Source organism: Geotrypetes seraphini, chromosome 16 (assembly GCF_902459505.1).
Source record: "Geotrypetes seraphini chromosome 16, aGeoSer1.1, whole genome shotgun sequence".
NCBI lineage: Eukaryota > Metazoa > Chordata > Amphibia > Gymnophiona > Dermophiidae > Geotrypetes > Geotrypetes seraphini.
In genome coordinates, this window is record NC_047099.1 from 37,791,828 (window position 1) to 37,805,435 (window position 13,608).

Below are 13,608 nucleotides of genomic sequence, written 5' to 3' on the forward strand. Positions count from 1 at the left end.
GTAAATATTCACCTGTGGTTCCTTCCACATGACTTCCCCCTCTTTTGCATCAAGTTCCCTCTTCAGCTCTAGCCAAGATGGTCACTTACTTGTCCTCTGCCTTAGTAAAGAAGACTTTGCCCCGAGGATTTTTCGCCTTTAAGCAGCAGATGGGCAGCAGCTCTGGATACATGAACAGGGAGCATGTTGCCATAACCCAAGCCACATGCCTGGGCAAGCAGGGGAGGTCATTTGCTGGGAAGGAAGAGAGGTCAGAATTAAGATTAACAGCACAGCAGCTGAAGCCCAGGCAACATGGACAGTAGAATGCAACAGCTAATTTATACTTGGCAGAACAATGTCCAGGTAGCATACTATCATAACATACAGTTTGAATCCGTTTACTGCTCCAATTGTTTATTGCCTATGTCTGACTTATTCTTGCTGTATACCGCCATGGCAAATTTATTTAAAAAGATGGTAAAGAAATCAGTAAGTAGTTGCCACAACAGATATAGGTATCCTTTATTGTAGACCTTCCAAAAATGGCAGTTGGGACTCCTAATGAACTTACAAAGCCTGTTTCTGAAGTTGCGACCTGGGAAGACATCACATGACCACCTGGGAGTTGCATGCTTTCAAGTACTGCTTTACTGCATGCACACTTCCCATTCTGTAAGGTATCAGTGCCCTGTGCCAGCACCTCCTGCTTACCCCACTTCCTTGTATTCAAAAACAAACTGGCCAGCCCAGATCCTCCAACAGTTTTCCTTGAATATCAACAAAATTGGAAGGGTCATCAGTCTACATAATTGCCAAAGTTTGACACAAAGCTCAGCTACAAACCATTTTTTTTTTCTGCTTTGTGTGGGCTCCAGTCGACTGGGATTTGGGCATGGAAGTCCTCAATGAGCTGCAGGGAGTCTCTCAGGTTACAGGGTTCAAAGGTGGTTTGAAATTCAGGGTTTGACAGTCGATGAAGGAGCATGGAATTACTGGCAAAGGTAGCCAGCTCCATCTGGGGGGGGGGGGGGGAGAGGGAGAGAGAGAGAGAGAGAAAGAAAACAAAAGATTAGGTTCTTACTTTTGCTAAATCTTCTATCTTGCAAATTCACACTTTATTCTGGGACCAGTGGGTTATTTCCATCTACCCACCAAGCCTCAAACTTCAGAAGCTATAACCTCTCCCCCTCATCACTGAGCATGCTTCTCATCTTAACAGTCAGTAGCAAAGCAGCCAGGAACATCTATAGAGGATAAGAACAAGAGACAGAGGTACGGGAACACTGCCCGACAAGCAAGTAAGCAAAATTGCTTACCTGTAACTGGTGTTCTCCATAGACAGCAGGGGAATGCACCCACTCTTGTTGAAGAAGTCCTCTGACTGAGTCTATGTCGATGCTCTCCTCTAGCTATAGTAAGCTTTGAGCTTGCAGGATGCCCTACACCCGAAGCTCTTCCCCTCGTCCTGTCAGTTTTGTCTCTAGCAATTTAACAAGTCGAGATGAGGGGATGGAGGGTGGGTAAGTGTGGCTGAATTCCCCTGCTGTCTACGGAGGGCACCTGTTACAGGTAAGCAACTTTGCTTTCTCCGCAGACAAGCAGGGGATATGCAGGTACACTTCTTGCAGAGTCTCAAGCTGAAAAAGCAGATGGGCTGTGGATATTAATTACAATGCAAATAAGTTACGCAAAACTGATTGTCCAAAATGAATATCTTGTGCTAAGCTTTGGTCTAAACAATAATGGGGGGTTTTTCCCCCAAAGTCTTTATTCATTTTTCATCTTACATCAAGTACACAATATTACATCAATTGAACTTATATACATCACTTGAATTTCTTTCAATTATTATCTTAAATACATGTAATTTATTCCCTCCCCACCCACCCTTCCCACAAATATTTAATCATAAATTTCGTATAAATATTACATTCTTATCTAATGATTAAACCTTAAATAGAACTTTATACCACCCCCTCTTTCCCCATATTATAAATGTACTTTCAGTGGAAAATATGAATGGGGGTGGGGGAAAATTTATGTTGAAATATTTTGTTTTGAAATTTCAAGTGATAATGTAATATGATGAGCTATATTTATTGTACACTTGATGTATATGAAAAAAGGAATAAAGATTTGGAAAAAAAAAAAAGAAAATGGCGTCTAATCATTGCAATAAGTTGTCAATGGCCCCCATATCTTTTTAAAATTATTATAATTTCCTTTTTGTATGGCAATTGTTCTTTCCTTTTTTTTTTTTTTAAATTTTTATTTATAAAATTTTCATTCTTACAATAAATAAATAGCATAATATTTAGTTTATAATAATTATATTTGTATGTACAATATCATATCATATATATTGAATCCCTTTCCCCTGTTATTTGTTTTTTCATTTTTCCTCATATTAATTTCTATATTTCCCTCCCTAACCCTATATTATTATTATCAATGTGTTAAGATATCTGATCTTTAGAATATTTTGTCAATGGATCCCATATTTTCTTAAAATTTTTTATATTTCCTTGTTGTAATGCTAATATTTTCTCCATTTTGTATATGTGACACACCGAGTTCCACCAGAATGTATAATTTAGCTTGGTATAATCCTTCCAATTTTGTGTGATTTGCTGCATGGCAACTCCTGTCAATATTAAAAGCAATTTGTTATTGTTTGCTGATATTGGACTTTGTGTTCTCATTGCAGTACCAATTGTTCTTTCCATTTTGTAAATATGGCACAACGAATTCCATCAAAAAGTATAGTTAGGTCTACTATAATTTTTCCAATTCTTGGTGATATGTTGTATGGCAACTCCTGTCATCCGATATAATAAAACCCTAAGCGCACATGCGCACTTAGGATTTCGTGTTCCCTGCCGCCGTGGTGTGTGATCCGTGGCAGCCAACCCAGCGGCAGGGAACATTCTGGCCACTCCCCTCCTCCCACCCTCACTCACCCTGGAAGCCAGGCAAGCTCTCTCCCTGCCCGCGTCCTCGGCAGGGAATACATCTCGGCCCTCACTCGCCGCTGCCGCCACTGCTGCTGATCCTCCTGTAAAGAGCAGCCTGCGATGGTGGCCGGCTTTAGAGAACCTCACAGGCCGCTCTCCAACTCGGTAGCACGTTCCCTCTGATGCGATCCTGTGCGTCAGAGGTAACGTGCAACCGAGGCTGGAGAGCGGCCTGCGAGGTTCGCTAAAGCAGGCCACCATCGCAGGCTGCTCTTTACAGGAGGATCAGCAGCGTGAGAGGAGCCGCCGCCGGCACTTTTAAAACTTGAAACAAAAACCTTCGGCCGCAGCAGGCCAGCCCGCGGAAAGGGAAGGGAGAGGGGCCTAACGGAGCAGGCCAGATCGCATTAAGAGAAGGGAGGGGCCGAACGGAGCAGGACAGCTCACGGTAAGAGAAGGGAATTGCTTCACAGGGACCTGGAGGGGAAGGGAAATACCGCTGCTGCTTCTGCAAAGGAAAATGGGGGGGGGGGAGGAGAGACAGAAAGAAATAGACAGACAGACAAAGGAGGCCAGGGAGAGAGACAGACAGAAATAAAGACAGACAGGGGACCAAAGAGACAGACAGACAGACAAAGGGTGCCAGGGAGAGAGAGAGAAAAATAGCAGGAGGGAGAGAGACAGAAAGAAAGGAAGAAAAGAGACAGGAGCAGGGAGAGAAACATAAAGAAAGAAAGACAGGCATATATTCTAGCACCCGTTAATGTGACGGCCTTAAACACTAGTAATTAATAAAAGTTTATTATTGCTTGATGAAATTTGACTCATTGATGTACCAAATAGAATTGAATCATATAATAATGTTACATGGTTCCCTAATAAACAATTAATTTGAGATCAAATTGATTTCCAAAAGGCCATGATACAGGGACAATAGAATATTAAAAGATCCAAAATCCCTGCTTCCAGATTACAATGCCAGCATCTATTAGACTTAGAGCTATCCAACTTTTGTAATCTAACCGGAGTCCAAAATGCTCTATGCAACAAAAAGAACCAAGTTTGTCTCATAGATGCAGACACTGTACATCTCATTCTCAAAGACCAAATTCGTGGCCATTGAGATGTAGAAATTTGATGCTTAATCTCAATGCTCCAAATGTATTTAAGACCAGTCTTTGGTTTTTTTATTCATAAAGCCAGATATCAATTTATACCACTGTGCGGCCTGGTGTCCCAAGAAATCCGCCTGAAAGCATAAGAACTCCAGACTATACTGATTATTAAGATTTTTCCATTCAGGGAACCCTTCCTGAATAGCCTGCTTCAGCTGCAACCATTTAAAGCTTTGTGATTTGTTAAGACCATATTTATGTTGCAACTGTGAAAAATCAAGCAGTTTACCATTTAAAATAACATCATCTAAAATCTGTATACCTGCAATAATCCAATGCTTCCATACGATTTTAAATCCGCCAATTTGAATCTTGGAGTTTAGCCATAAAGATTGATTTGTTGATTTATGTATTGGGTTAGGTGTTAAATTACTGACATAACACAATGTTTTCCATGTATCCATCAATATTCTGTTCTCTTTATATATTCTAGGCATCTTTACACTGAGAACATGAGATAAATGTTTTGTAAATGTATGCACTGAAGACCAGGTTGCTGCTCTGAAGATATCCTGAATTGGGATTGATTTCAAGTTTGCTATTGAAGCAGCTGTAGCTCATAGTTTATGAGCTCCAATTGAACCAAGAGGCTATATATGAGCTCTTGGGTAACAAAAATGGATGCAGCGTGTAATCCATGATGATATAGCTCTTTTAGTCGCTGGTTGGCCTCGGGTCGTTGGATTGTAAGAAATGAATAGTTGGCTGGATTTGCGGAGATGAGATGTCAACTTGAGGTCAAAAAGAAGGAGAAATTAGGTATTTACCTGCTAATTTTCTTTCTTTTAGTCTCTCCAGACCAGCACAGAAACTGATAGGGTAATAGATCACCATGACCAGCAGGTGGAGACAGACACAAACTTTTGGCTGTAGTATATGTGGGCTGTGCAGTCCCAAGTACAATCAGTCTGACGAATAGCCAAGCAGAACTAAGAAACTAAAAACTGTGAACTATGAAACTAAAAACTGTGAACTATAACAGCAACATCACTCCCAGAATGAGAATAGAAACTAACAGAGAAATACTTTTGGATATTGATGAGAATAAGAACCTTCAAAAACATCCCCTCAGCACACCAGCTACGCCAGACGAACCAAACGCCACTGTTCCATTAATCTCCTCCAACAACCCAGACAAAAAGACACCACAGAAAAAAAAACATACTCTTCGCACAAAACTCCGAATAAAAGTGACAGGGCGGGGGGTCTGTGACGGTCTGGAGGAACTAAAAGAAAATTAGCAGGTAAGAACATAATTTCTCCTTCTTTATCTTCCCTCCAGACCAGCACATAAACTGATGGGATGTTTGAAAGCAGTACCCATCGTGGGTGGGACCCCCAAAGGGCCGCCACAAGAACACGCTCATCAAACACCACGTCCTGACATGCCTGAACATCCACACGGTAGTGTCGCACAAAAGAATGGAGAGAAGACCAAAGGGCAGCTTTACAGATATCCACCAGAGGTACAAGAAAAGACACAACCCAAGAAACTGCCTGACCCCGAGAGAAATGAGCTTTAAGAAATTCCATAACAGGCTTCTTTAGACCATTGGAATCTAACTAGAAACATAACATAACATAACATAATTATTTATTTATATTATATACCTGGAAATCTGCCAAATTCGCCACATTTGTCACTGTTGCAGTGCCTCCCAGCGAAAGCAAAGGCATGGAAAAGTGTCTGGCACAACCACAGACACAGCTGGCTTACCTACCAGCACCGCCAAAGGAAGGCAAGAGGACAGATCTTGGTCCACCGCAGCCAGTGATCCCTGTGACCGGAACAGAGGCCAGTGAAAGAGAAACAGGCAGAGACTTTAACTAAGTATGCCTGATAAAGCATATCCACAAATTCCAGGGAAAACATCCTCCGCGATGGGAGCCGACCTCTGCACATCAGTTTTGGACAGTTTGGAGGATCTGTCGCCAGCGCATTCCCCAGGGTCCCTTATGCTATTTTCACAGAAGTCAGGGCAGAAGGCATTTGAAGATCCTCCTAGGAGGTCAAATGGACCAAATCTGGACAAGCCATGCACCCTTTGCAGGCCACAGCGTTTGTGGAACAGAGCTGAGCATCAGCCAGCCATCCACTACAAATGAGGTATGAATCCATGACATCCTGCCCTGGTGAGGTCATCTATGTGGTTTTCTTTCAAAAATAAAAATCAAATCTGGAAAAATCCGAGATGGCCACCGAGGGTCAGTTTTGACTAAAAACAGCCCAGGAAAACCACAGAGAACTCTCCAAAACAGAGATTTTAGGATTTTAGGGGGGGGTAGGGCATGCAGGGAAATCACCTAAGAAACCCTTTTAAAGAACCCCTAAATCTGATTCAAGCTGTTAGCTTGTGCCCACAGAAAACACGTGCTGATAGGAAATACTGCAGCCAGTACTCACTGTGAAATGTGTTGAATGGAAACACACTGCAGACAGAGCAGAAAACTGCTCCAAGGGCGATCCTCTGCCTCAAAGAACTGAAAATCTAGATTTCACCTCTTCTGATTGCCCCACCGTCCTGACCCTCATGGACAGCGACCTCCGCCACTCTCGGACACGTCACACAGAGGTACACCTGACGGAGGTAAGCAATATGGCTCCAATCCTGGTCGTGCCTCCACAGAACCATTCAGCCTGCGTTCTACCCACTAGCAGACGAACCTGGTGTGAGCAAACTCCCAATGGAACGGGGTCTGAGTCCCAATCTGAAGTGCAGGCTGTCCAGGGGGCTTACTGCCTAGCAGGGAACCCCACAGAAACAGACTTTATCCAAAAGTCTGCGATCTCCCACATTTAAGGATGTCCCTGCAAGAAACCTCCACAGCACGAGGGCGAAAACCGCAAACAAAAAAATACTAAAATTCCATAAAATTAAAAACGAGCAGAAAAGATAAGCTCCTACAACCTGGCATGTAGGAAGGAAAATTGGTAAAATGAGAAGCATGCTCAGTGATGAGGTATGAGGGGAAGGGATTAAACCCTCTGAAGTTTGAGGCTTCCTACAAAGTCCTGACAGATAGACGAAAATAACGCACTGCTCCCGGAATATAGTGGGATTGTACAAGAACTGGTAAGTGTGAAATAATAAAAACAGAATTCCTGTTGTATAAAAGGAAACTAGAAAAAAAAACTTGCAGATGTTACATGGGGTTGGGGACTGTCTTTATCTGTTTCCCATTAACAAGACAGACCAAGTTAGAAGCAGACCATCATTTAATGCGCGCTCACAAGTACACCCTCCCACTGGCAGAAAATGGGAATCCCAATTATCACAGATCACCACCACCTCTTGGCCAGACGAAGTGCAAAATGTGCCAGGCAACACAGACTTCAGATTGTGGGAAGGGTTAAAAATGGGACTGTGAATGAAGGTCCTAGTGCCACAATACCAATCCAGCTGGAAGCTCAAAGGTGCAAAAGGAAGCCGAGGGCAAAAAAATGTCTAACCCGCAGAAAGAAAGGGGAGACAAAAGGCTTGATGTAGCTCTCACATGTTCTTAGGTAGAACTTACCAGAAACATCCTAGCGGTATCAGCTTCAGAGCTCAGACCTGGGTTGTTGCTGCTGAGCAAGTGCATTTGAGTCAGAAGCTGGACATGCTGGAAAAGAGGGCAGCAAGTATTTTAGCCAACAGCTGCTAAAAACATAGAGCTCTCCCACCCCCTTTCTTTTTTTTTGGGAAAAGAATGCTTCCCAGGTATGAGTAGTATAAGGAATCCTTTCCCCAACACCAGCTTCTCAGATACCTGCTGCATTTGCTGTTGCAGCCGCCTCTTCTGCCCTGGGTCCAGGATTAGGATCTGAGTGGACTTTTCATTTTGTGATTTGGAGTCCTCGCACTCTGGTATCTGATGCTGCTGCTGTTGCTGCCTCACGGATTTCTTCAGCCTGAGCAGTTCCAGCTGCTGCCTCACTGTTCGGTGCTGTTCATTTAGAAGGTTGGCCAGGGGTTCTTCAAACCTGGGACAGGGCAAGGGGTAAAGGTCACATCAGCATCAATCTCCCAAGGACTGCACAGCCCACTTATACTATAGCCAAAGGTTTGTGTCTCAGTCTCCCCCTGTTGGTCGTGGTGAGCTATTACCCATTAGTTTCTGTGTCGGTCTGGAGGGACGATAAAGAAATGCGAGTTTTTCATCCTTTCTACAGAGCTTAAATTATTTCAGTCACAGAGAAGACAAAAGATAATGAGAAAGCCCCAGTTCCCCATATAAACTGTCGCTGATGGGTCAGTATTCCCCTCCAGTAAAGTTCTGCTGAAGAGGAAATCACATGCAGACCCTCAGTCTTTTTTCTGCCTCCTTTCCCAAACAAACAGAGCTATGTCTAGAGCTGGGCTGCCCCATAGCTTAAGAGGTGCTGCTGCTCTCAGTCTCCTTAACTCTGCCCCAAAGCTCTGCTCTCTTTCTGTCTGAGCCAGTGGGTATCAACCTCTCTCAATAATGGAACTTCTTGTTATAACAGATTAAAGCATCCTACCTACCGAATAGCCTGTGGGGTGTTAAAGGTAGAGTGGCTCTCTGGGCTGCTGTCTTCATCCTCCTGCCCATCATCATCCACGTGGGAGAAGCCCATCTCATCTTGGAACTGAAAGGAAAAAATAACAGTCATGCTAAATATGACAAGTGACACTCCCTTCCTGTCTCCCCCACCTGCAAACAGATGGCAAGCAGCAAATATAACACAAGTTTTAATGTTAAAAAGATTTTTCCACTGTAGTAATATTGCTCGTCTTCACCTGATATGTATAACTCCCACAGTCAGGTATATTTGTTTGCTCATATGTTACATGTAAAACTTTTCTTCTAATAAATAAACCTTGACTTAAAAAAAAAAAGATTCACATTGTCCATTTGTTCAAAGCTGCAATATTATTCTTTGTAAAGATAATACAGGGCCAGCTATATTTACAGTTACTGGATTATTTGGAACAGTTTTCTCTTTTGCATATATCTCAATCAGGATTTTGTCCTTTATATAGTACCAAGCCAGTTCTGGCTTCACTTTTAGATCATCTGCATAATTTGTTTAATACAAGGTATGGGAACTTTGGTATTACAATTTGATTTGAGTAGTGTATTTAATTTAGTGGACCACAAGAAATTGCTTAATTGTTTGGATGCCATGGGTATTTTTGCAATCGGGTACTTATCCAGTATGTCTTGATAATAAACTTTCAGATAAATGGAATAACCCTTGTGATGTTCACCAGGGGTCCCTTCTTTCTCCTTTACTTTTTAATGTTTATTTGACTTCCATCAGTTCTAGATTAACATCTTTAGGTATAAAACTTTATAGTTAAGCAGATGATATAACTACAGTGGTACCTTGGATTACGAGCATAATCTGTTCCAGGAGCAGGCTCGTAATCCAAAATGCTTGTTTATCAAAGCGAGTTTCCCCATAGGAAATAATGGAAACTCGCTTTGATGCGTTCCCCCCCCCCCCCCTCCGAGAACCAGCACTGCTCCCCTCGAAGGACCCCCTGCGATCCGGCCCCCCCCCCCCCCCGAAGCGATCTGGCACCCCCCCCACCACGATTTGGCACCCCCCTGACGCGATTGGGCACCCCCCCGCCACGATCCGGCACCCTCCCAACACAATTGGGCACCCCCCCCCCGCCAAGATCCGGCACCTCCCCCGACACGATTGGGCACCCCCCCACCCCGCCGCTTCTTACCCTCATCTGGGCACCTCGAAGATCGGCCTCCTTGTCTGTTGGGTCTTGAGCATCTGCGCATGCTCAAGGCCTGCGAGTTCACGTTCAGAACGTGACCCTTGTGTTAGAAACAGGAAATGCATGGACTTTTATGCCCTTTTCACTAAGCATATGCAAACTAATATATGCGAAAACTACAATTTTCATTTGTTACTTCTATAACTTTCTACAATTATTATTGGTCCTAAGCCAGCACTTATGATAGGTTCAGGGGTACAACTTATAGTCCTATAGGAAGCTAGTTCATTTATCTGCTTATCTAAGCCTTGCAGTTCTAAATGTTACACGTTCAGGAGGGTAGGGTACATCATGGCTCAAACTCTTATCTATTTAGCTTACAATGTGGTAAGGCAGAGACTTACATTTCAAGCAGATGATGTCAATAGATTGTACACTGTTTACAGCTATGTAGGCCAGAGCAGTATTTCAAAAAACAGTTAACCATTTCATGACCCTACAAAGCTACACAGTTTAAATCAACTGTTGAGCAATGAATGAGTGAATTTAAGTTGAAACTTACATGCAGACAAAACAAAATTCTTTTTCGCTGCACCAAGTTTGAAGTAATGTATCCAGTGAATTCTACTATTCAAATTCTAGGTGTATATCTGGACCAAAATGTAGCTATGAAATTTTGCAAGACTCATTTTTCCACTATTTCTCATGCTTTTCCGGCTGAGCATCCTGTAAGTCTCTTGGCCGATTGCAACTGTCCAAATGATCCCCCTAATCCCATAATTCCTATAGTTCTCCCTGGACCATTTGTACAGCCCACGCCCTTATCCTTCCCACCTCCTTCACAGCATGAGTTGCATACCCTTACTCCTCAACCAGGTGACAGTGTGCAGGATGGGGATGTTGAGGAAGATGTGTACGAGGTAGAGAAGATTGTTGACTTTAAAGAAACAGAAGGGACTGAAATTCTGTATAGAGTTCAGTGGAAAGGATGCACGTCTGTTGATGACTCGGGAGCCTGAGGCTCATTTCAAGGACTGGAAAGAACTGCTGCTTGAGGTTAGAACTAGAGTCCCTGCAGTCCTACCAAAACCGACATTAAAACGCTGTCGCAATATCTTGCCACCTCCCTACATTACCGAGGATGTGGAACGACGTGGCCAAAACTTGCCTCACTTTACTAGCCGCCACTCTACCATTCGTCCGGACTCTACCAAATTTCAGTCACAACAATCTCCAACCTCACTTTGGCCACTATCCACATTATCACCACCCCAGGTCTGTGGCCCCTCAGTCACTCCTAGCATTACTACGCTGCACACACTGATCCTAAACGATGTATAAGTGCAATCCTGTGCTTGCACTTGTGCTTATCACGACACTGCAATACAAATAGGAGAGGCTATGCTTGCACAGATCCAATGGTCACAAAAAAACAACACTGGTTTCGGACCGTGTAATAGATAAATGGGAGGAGGTCCCAGAGGCAGAGGTTCTGGAAGTCCTAGGGACAAATCCCAAATCCAATGCTTTGCATGCCATAAATGGGGACATTATGCCTACCAGTGTAGTAGACGGAGGGGTGGCAGGGAAGGTGGACGTGTACATAATATCTGAGAATACGCCCCAGGGCACCTCCAAGGTCCCCTACAATAAAGGCAAAGTAAATCTACTGCTATAGGTTTTCTTTTCTACACTTTTGAAGCTTCAATAGTGAAACAAGAGAGATGGGGTAGAAGAATGACGTATATTCCAATTGGCAAGGAAAGGGGAGTATATGTCTATAAATTAATTACAGATACACGAGAAAAGTCAAATTAGTAATGTAAATAATAAATATAATAGCTATAAATAGCAATGAACAAATATTATTAATAACATTAAAGTAATTTGGGGTTATTCAGCCCTAATATTTTTGGTGGTTTGAAAGTATGACAAGACATGCAAGTAACCTAGTTTGACATGCTGAATTTTATGAGTGGGAAACCGAGCCTTTCCATATGCTCATGTGCTTTTGGAAAATCATGTAGTTTTCTTACTCTCATGTTCTGGCAAAGATTCCAGAGGGGAGCAAAAGGGAGAATTATGGACCAGAGGGGATAAGGGAAAATTGGTACTGCTCAGAAGTTAACAAAAGGAACAATATATATATATATATATATATATATATACTTTGAGGTGTGTGTTCAAGCCAGTAATTGCATAATAAATATATTGTGCAGGACTTAGCCTAATGCAATGGAGAAAGTGCTTGTTGTGTGAAAGTTGATGGGACATCCTTATATGACTGTTTTTTCCTGGGATATGAGTGATAGTGAAAAACTGACAGCCAGTTACAATTGTATTCAGAGTTTTATGTTAACTTACTGTTCCAATAAATCTCTTTGCAGGTCTAATAGATATAGATCTTCTTGCCAGGTTTCCTGACATGGCCCCCTCCCCGATACTTTTTTCCCCTTGCTAACAATCAATATTTGTTCACTTTTCAAGGCTGCAGTCACCCATTGTACAATGAGTCATTTTTACTATGACCATGCGTCAAATTCAGTGCTTTTGGAAAAACGAGTGGATTTCCATTTATGAGTGCTCAATATAGTTACCAATTTTTAAAACTGCTAATTTTTTCTACTCACCATAGCAGTTCCCAAACTCCTAGAAGTTCTTTTTCTCAGTCCTAAATCGAAGTTTGCAGAGGAAATGAGCTACTTCCTCTTTTCTGCTATGCACACACATATTGCTACTTCCTGGTAGATGCGTTTTTCTGACCAAATGCAATCTGTATCTAGCTTTTGAAATTCTTTCTAATGAACTGTTGGAGAAAATATCTAATTCTACAGGGTTGCAGGTCAGATTTCAGAATATTCCATTTAGGTATATTTGTGTATAAGATTTATTTTGTTTTAAACACAGTGTGTTTTTGTGTTGATTCTGCTAAAGTGGAACTAGCATTAGGTATGTGTCAGTGCTTGGGAATGCTGGGAGTTGTAGTTCTGTATTTCTTTACCGTGAAATTGTTTGCAGTTATTTCCTTTTTGTTCTCTCATTATTCATGTCTCCATAATAACTGGAATCCATTTAATGGGGTTTTTATGATTCTCTCCTTCCTCAAATCTACTATAATAAAACGCTAAGCGCGCATGCGCACTCCTACCTGCGTGATCTGTGATCTGTATGTCCGTGGCAGGCAGGAGTGTGCATGCGCGCATAAAACAGTCCCTGCAGTCTTGCTGGCTCCCCACTCACTCACAGTAAGTAATTTCTTCATCGACACCCCTCCTCGAAGCATCCGAACCCCCGTTGACCCTCCCATCGCGGTCTGACCCTCCCATCCCTTCACACCATTTGACCGGCTCACTTAGTCCCTTGCCGCCCCCCTTCCCTTCCTGTGGTCTCGACCGTTGACCCTCCCATCGCGGTCTGACCCTCCCATCCCTTCCAGCTGTCTGACCGGCTCACTTAGTCCCTTGCCGCCCCCCTTCCCTTCTTGCGGTCCCGACAAACCTGCTGACTCCAGCAGCGTCCGCAGCACTCTACACACGCTGTTTCGGAGCCTTCTACTGGCCTGAATTGCTCTGCTGCGTCTCTGATGATGTCATCAGGAACGTGCCAGAGTAAATTAGGGCAGTAGAAGGCCCCGAAGCAGTGTGTGTAGAGTGCTGCGGATGCTGCTTCAGTCGGCAGGTTTCTCGGGACCGCGGGAAGGGAAGGGGGGGCGGCAAGGGACTAAGGGAGCCGACCAGACCGCGGGAACGGAAAGGGGGTTAGGGGAAAATGCTGCTGCTGCACAGGGAAGTGGTGCAGGGGGAAGGGAAATGGAGG

At 43.3% G+C, this 13,608-nt stretch overlaps 1 protein-coding gene across 3 annotated transcripts in view; it reads right to left on the reverse strand.

Annotated features, from left to right (window-relative positions):
* Positions 1–13,608, reverse strand: part of LOC117350181 (GON-4-like protein) — a 95,546-nt gene that overhangs the window by 44,881 nt on the left and 37,057 nt on the right. For all 3 annotated transcript variants that reach the window (XM_033924250.1, XM_033924252.1, XM_033924251.1), the window contains exons 14-18: positions 8,599–8,702; positions 7,862–8,075; positions 7,628–7,714; positions 826–997; positions 90–234 (exon numbers count right to left, since the gene is read on the reverse strand). In XM_033924250.1, coding sequence (XP_033780141.1) covers positions 90–234; positions 826–997; positions 7,628–7,714; positions 7,862–8,075; positions 8,599–8,702 — 722 coding nt within the window. The remainder of the gene's footprint in view (positions 1–89; positions 235–825; positions 998–7,627; positions 7,715–7,861; positions 8,076–8,598; positions 8,703–13,608) is intronic.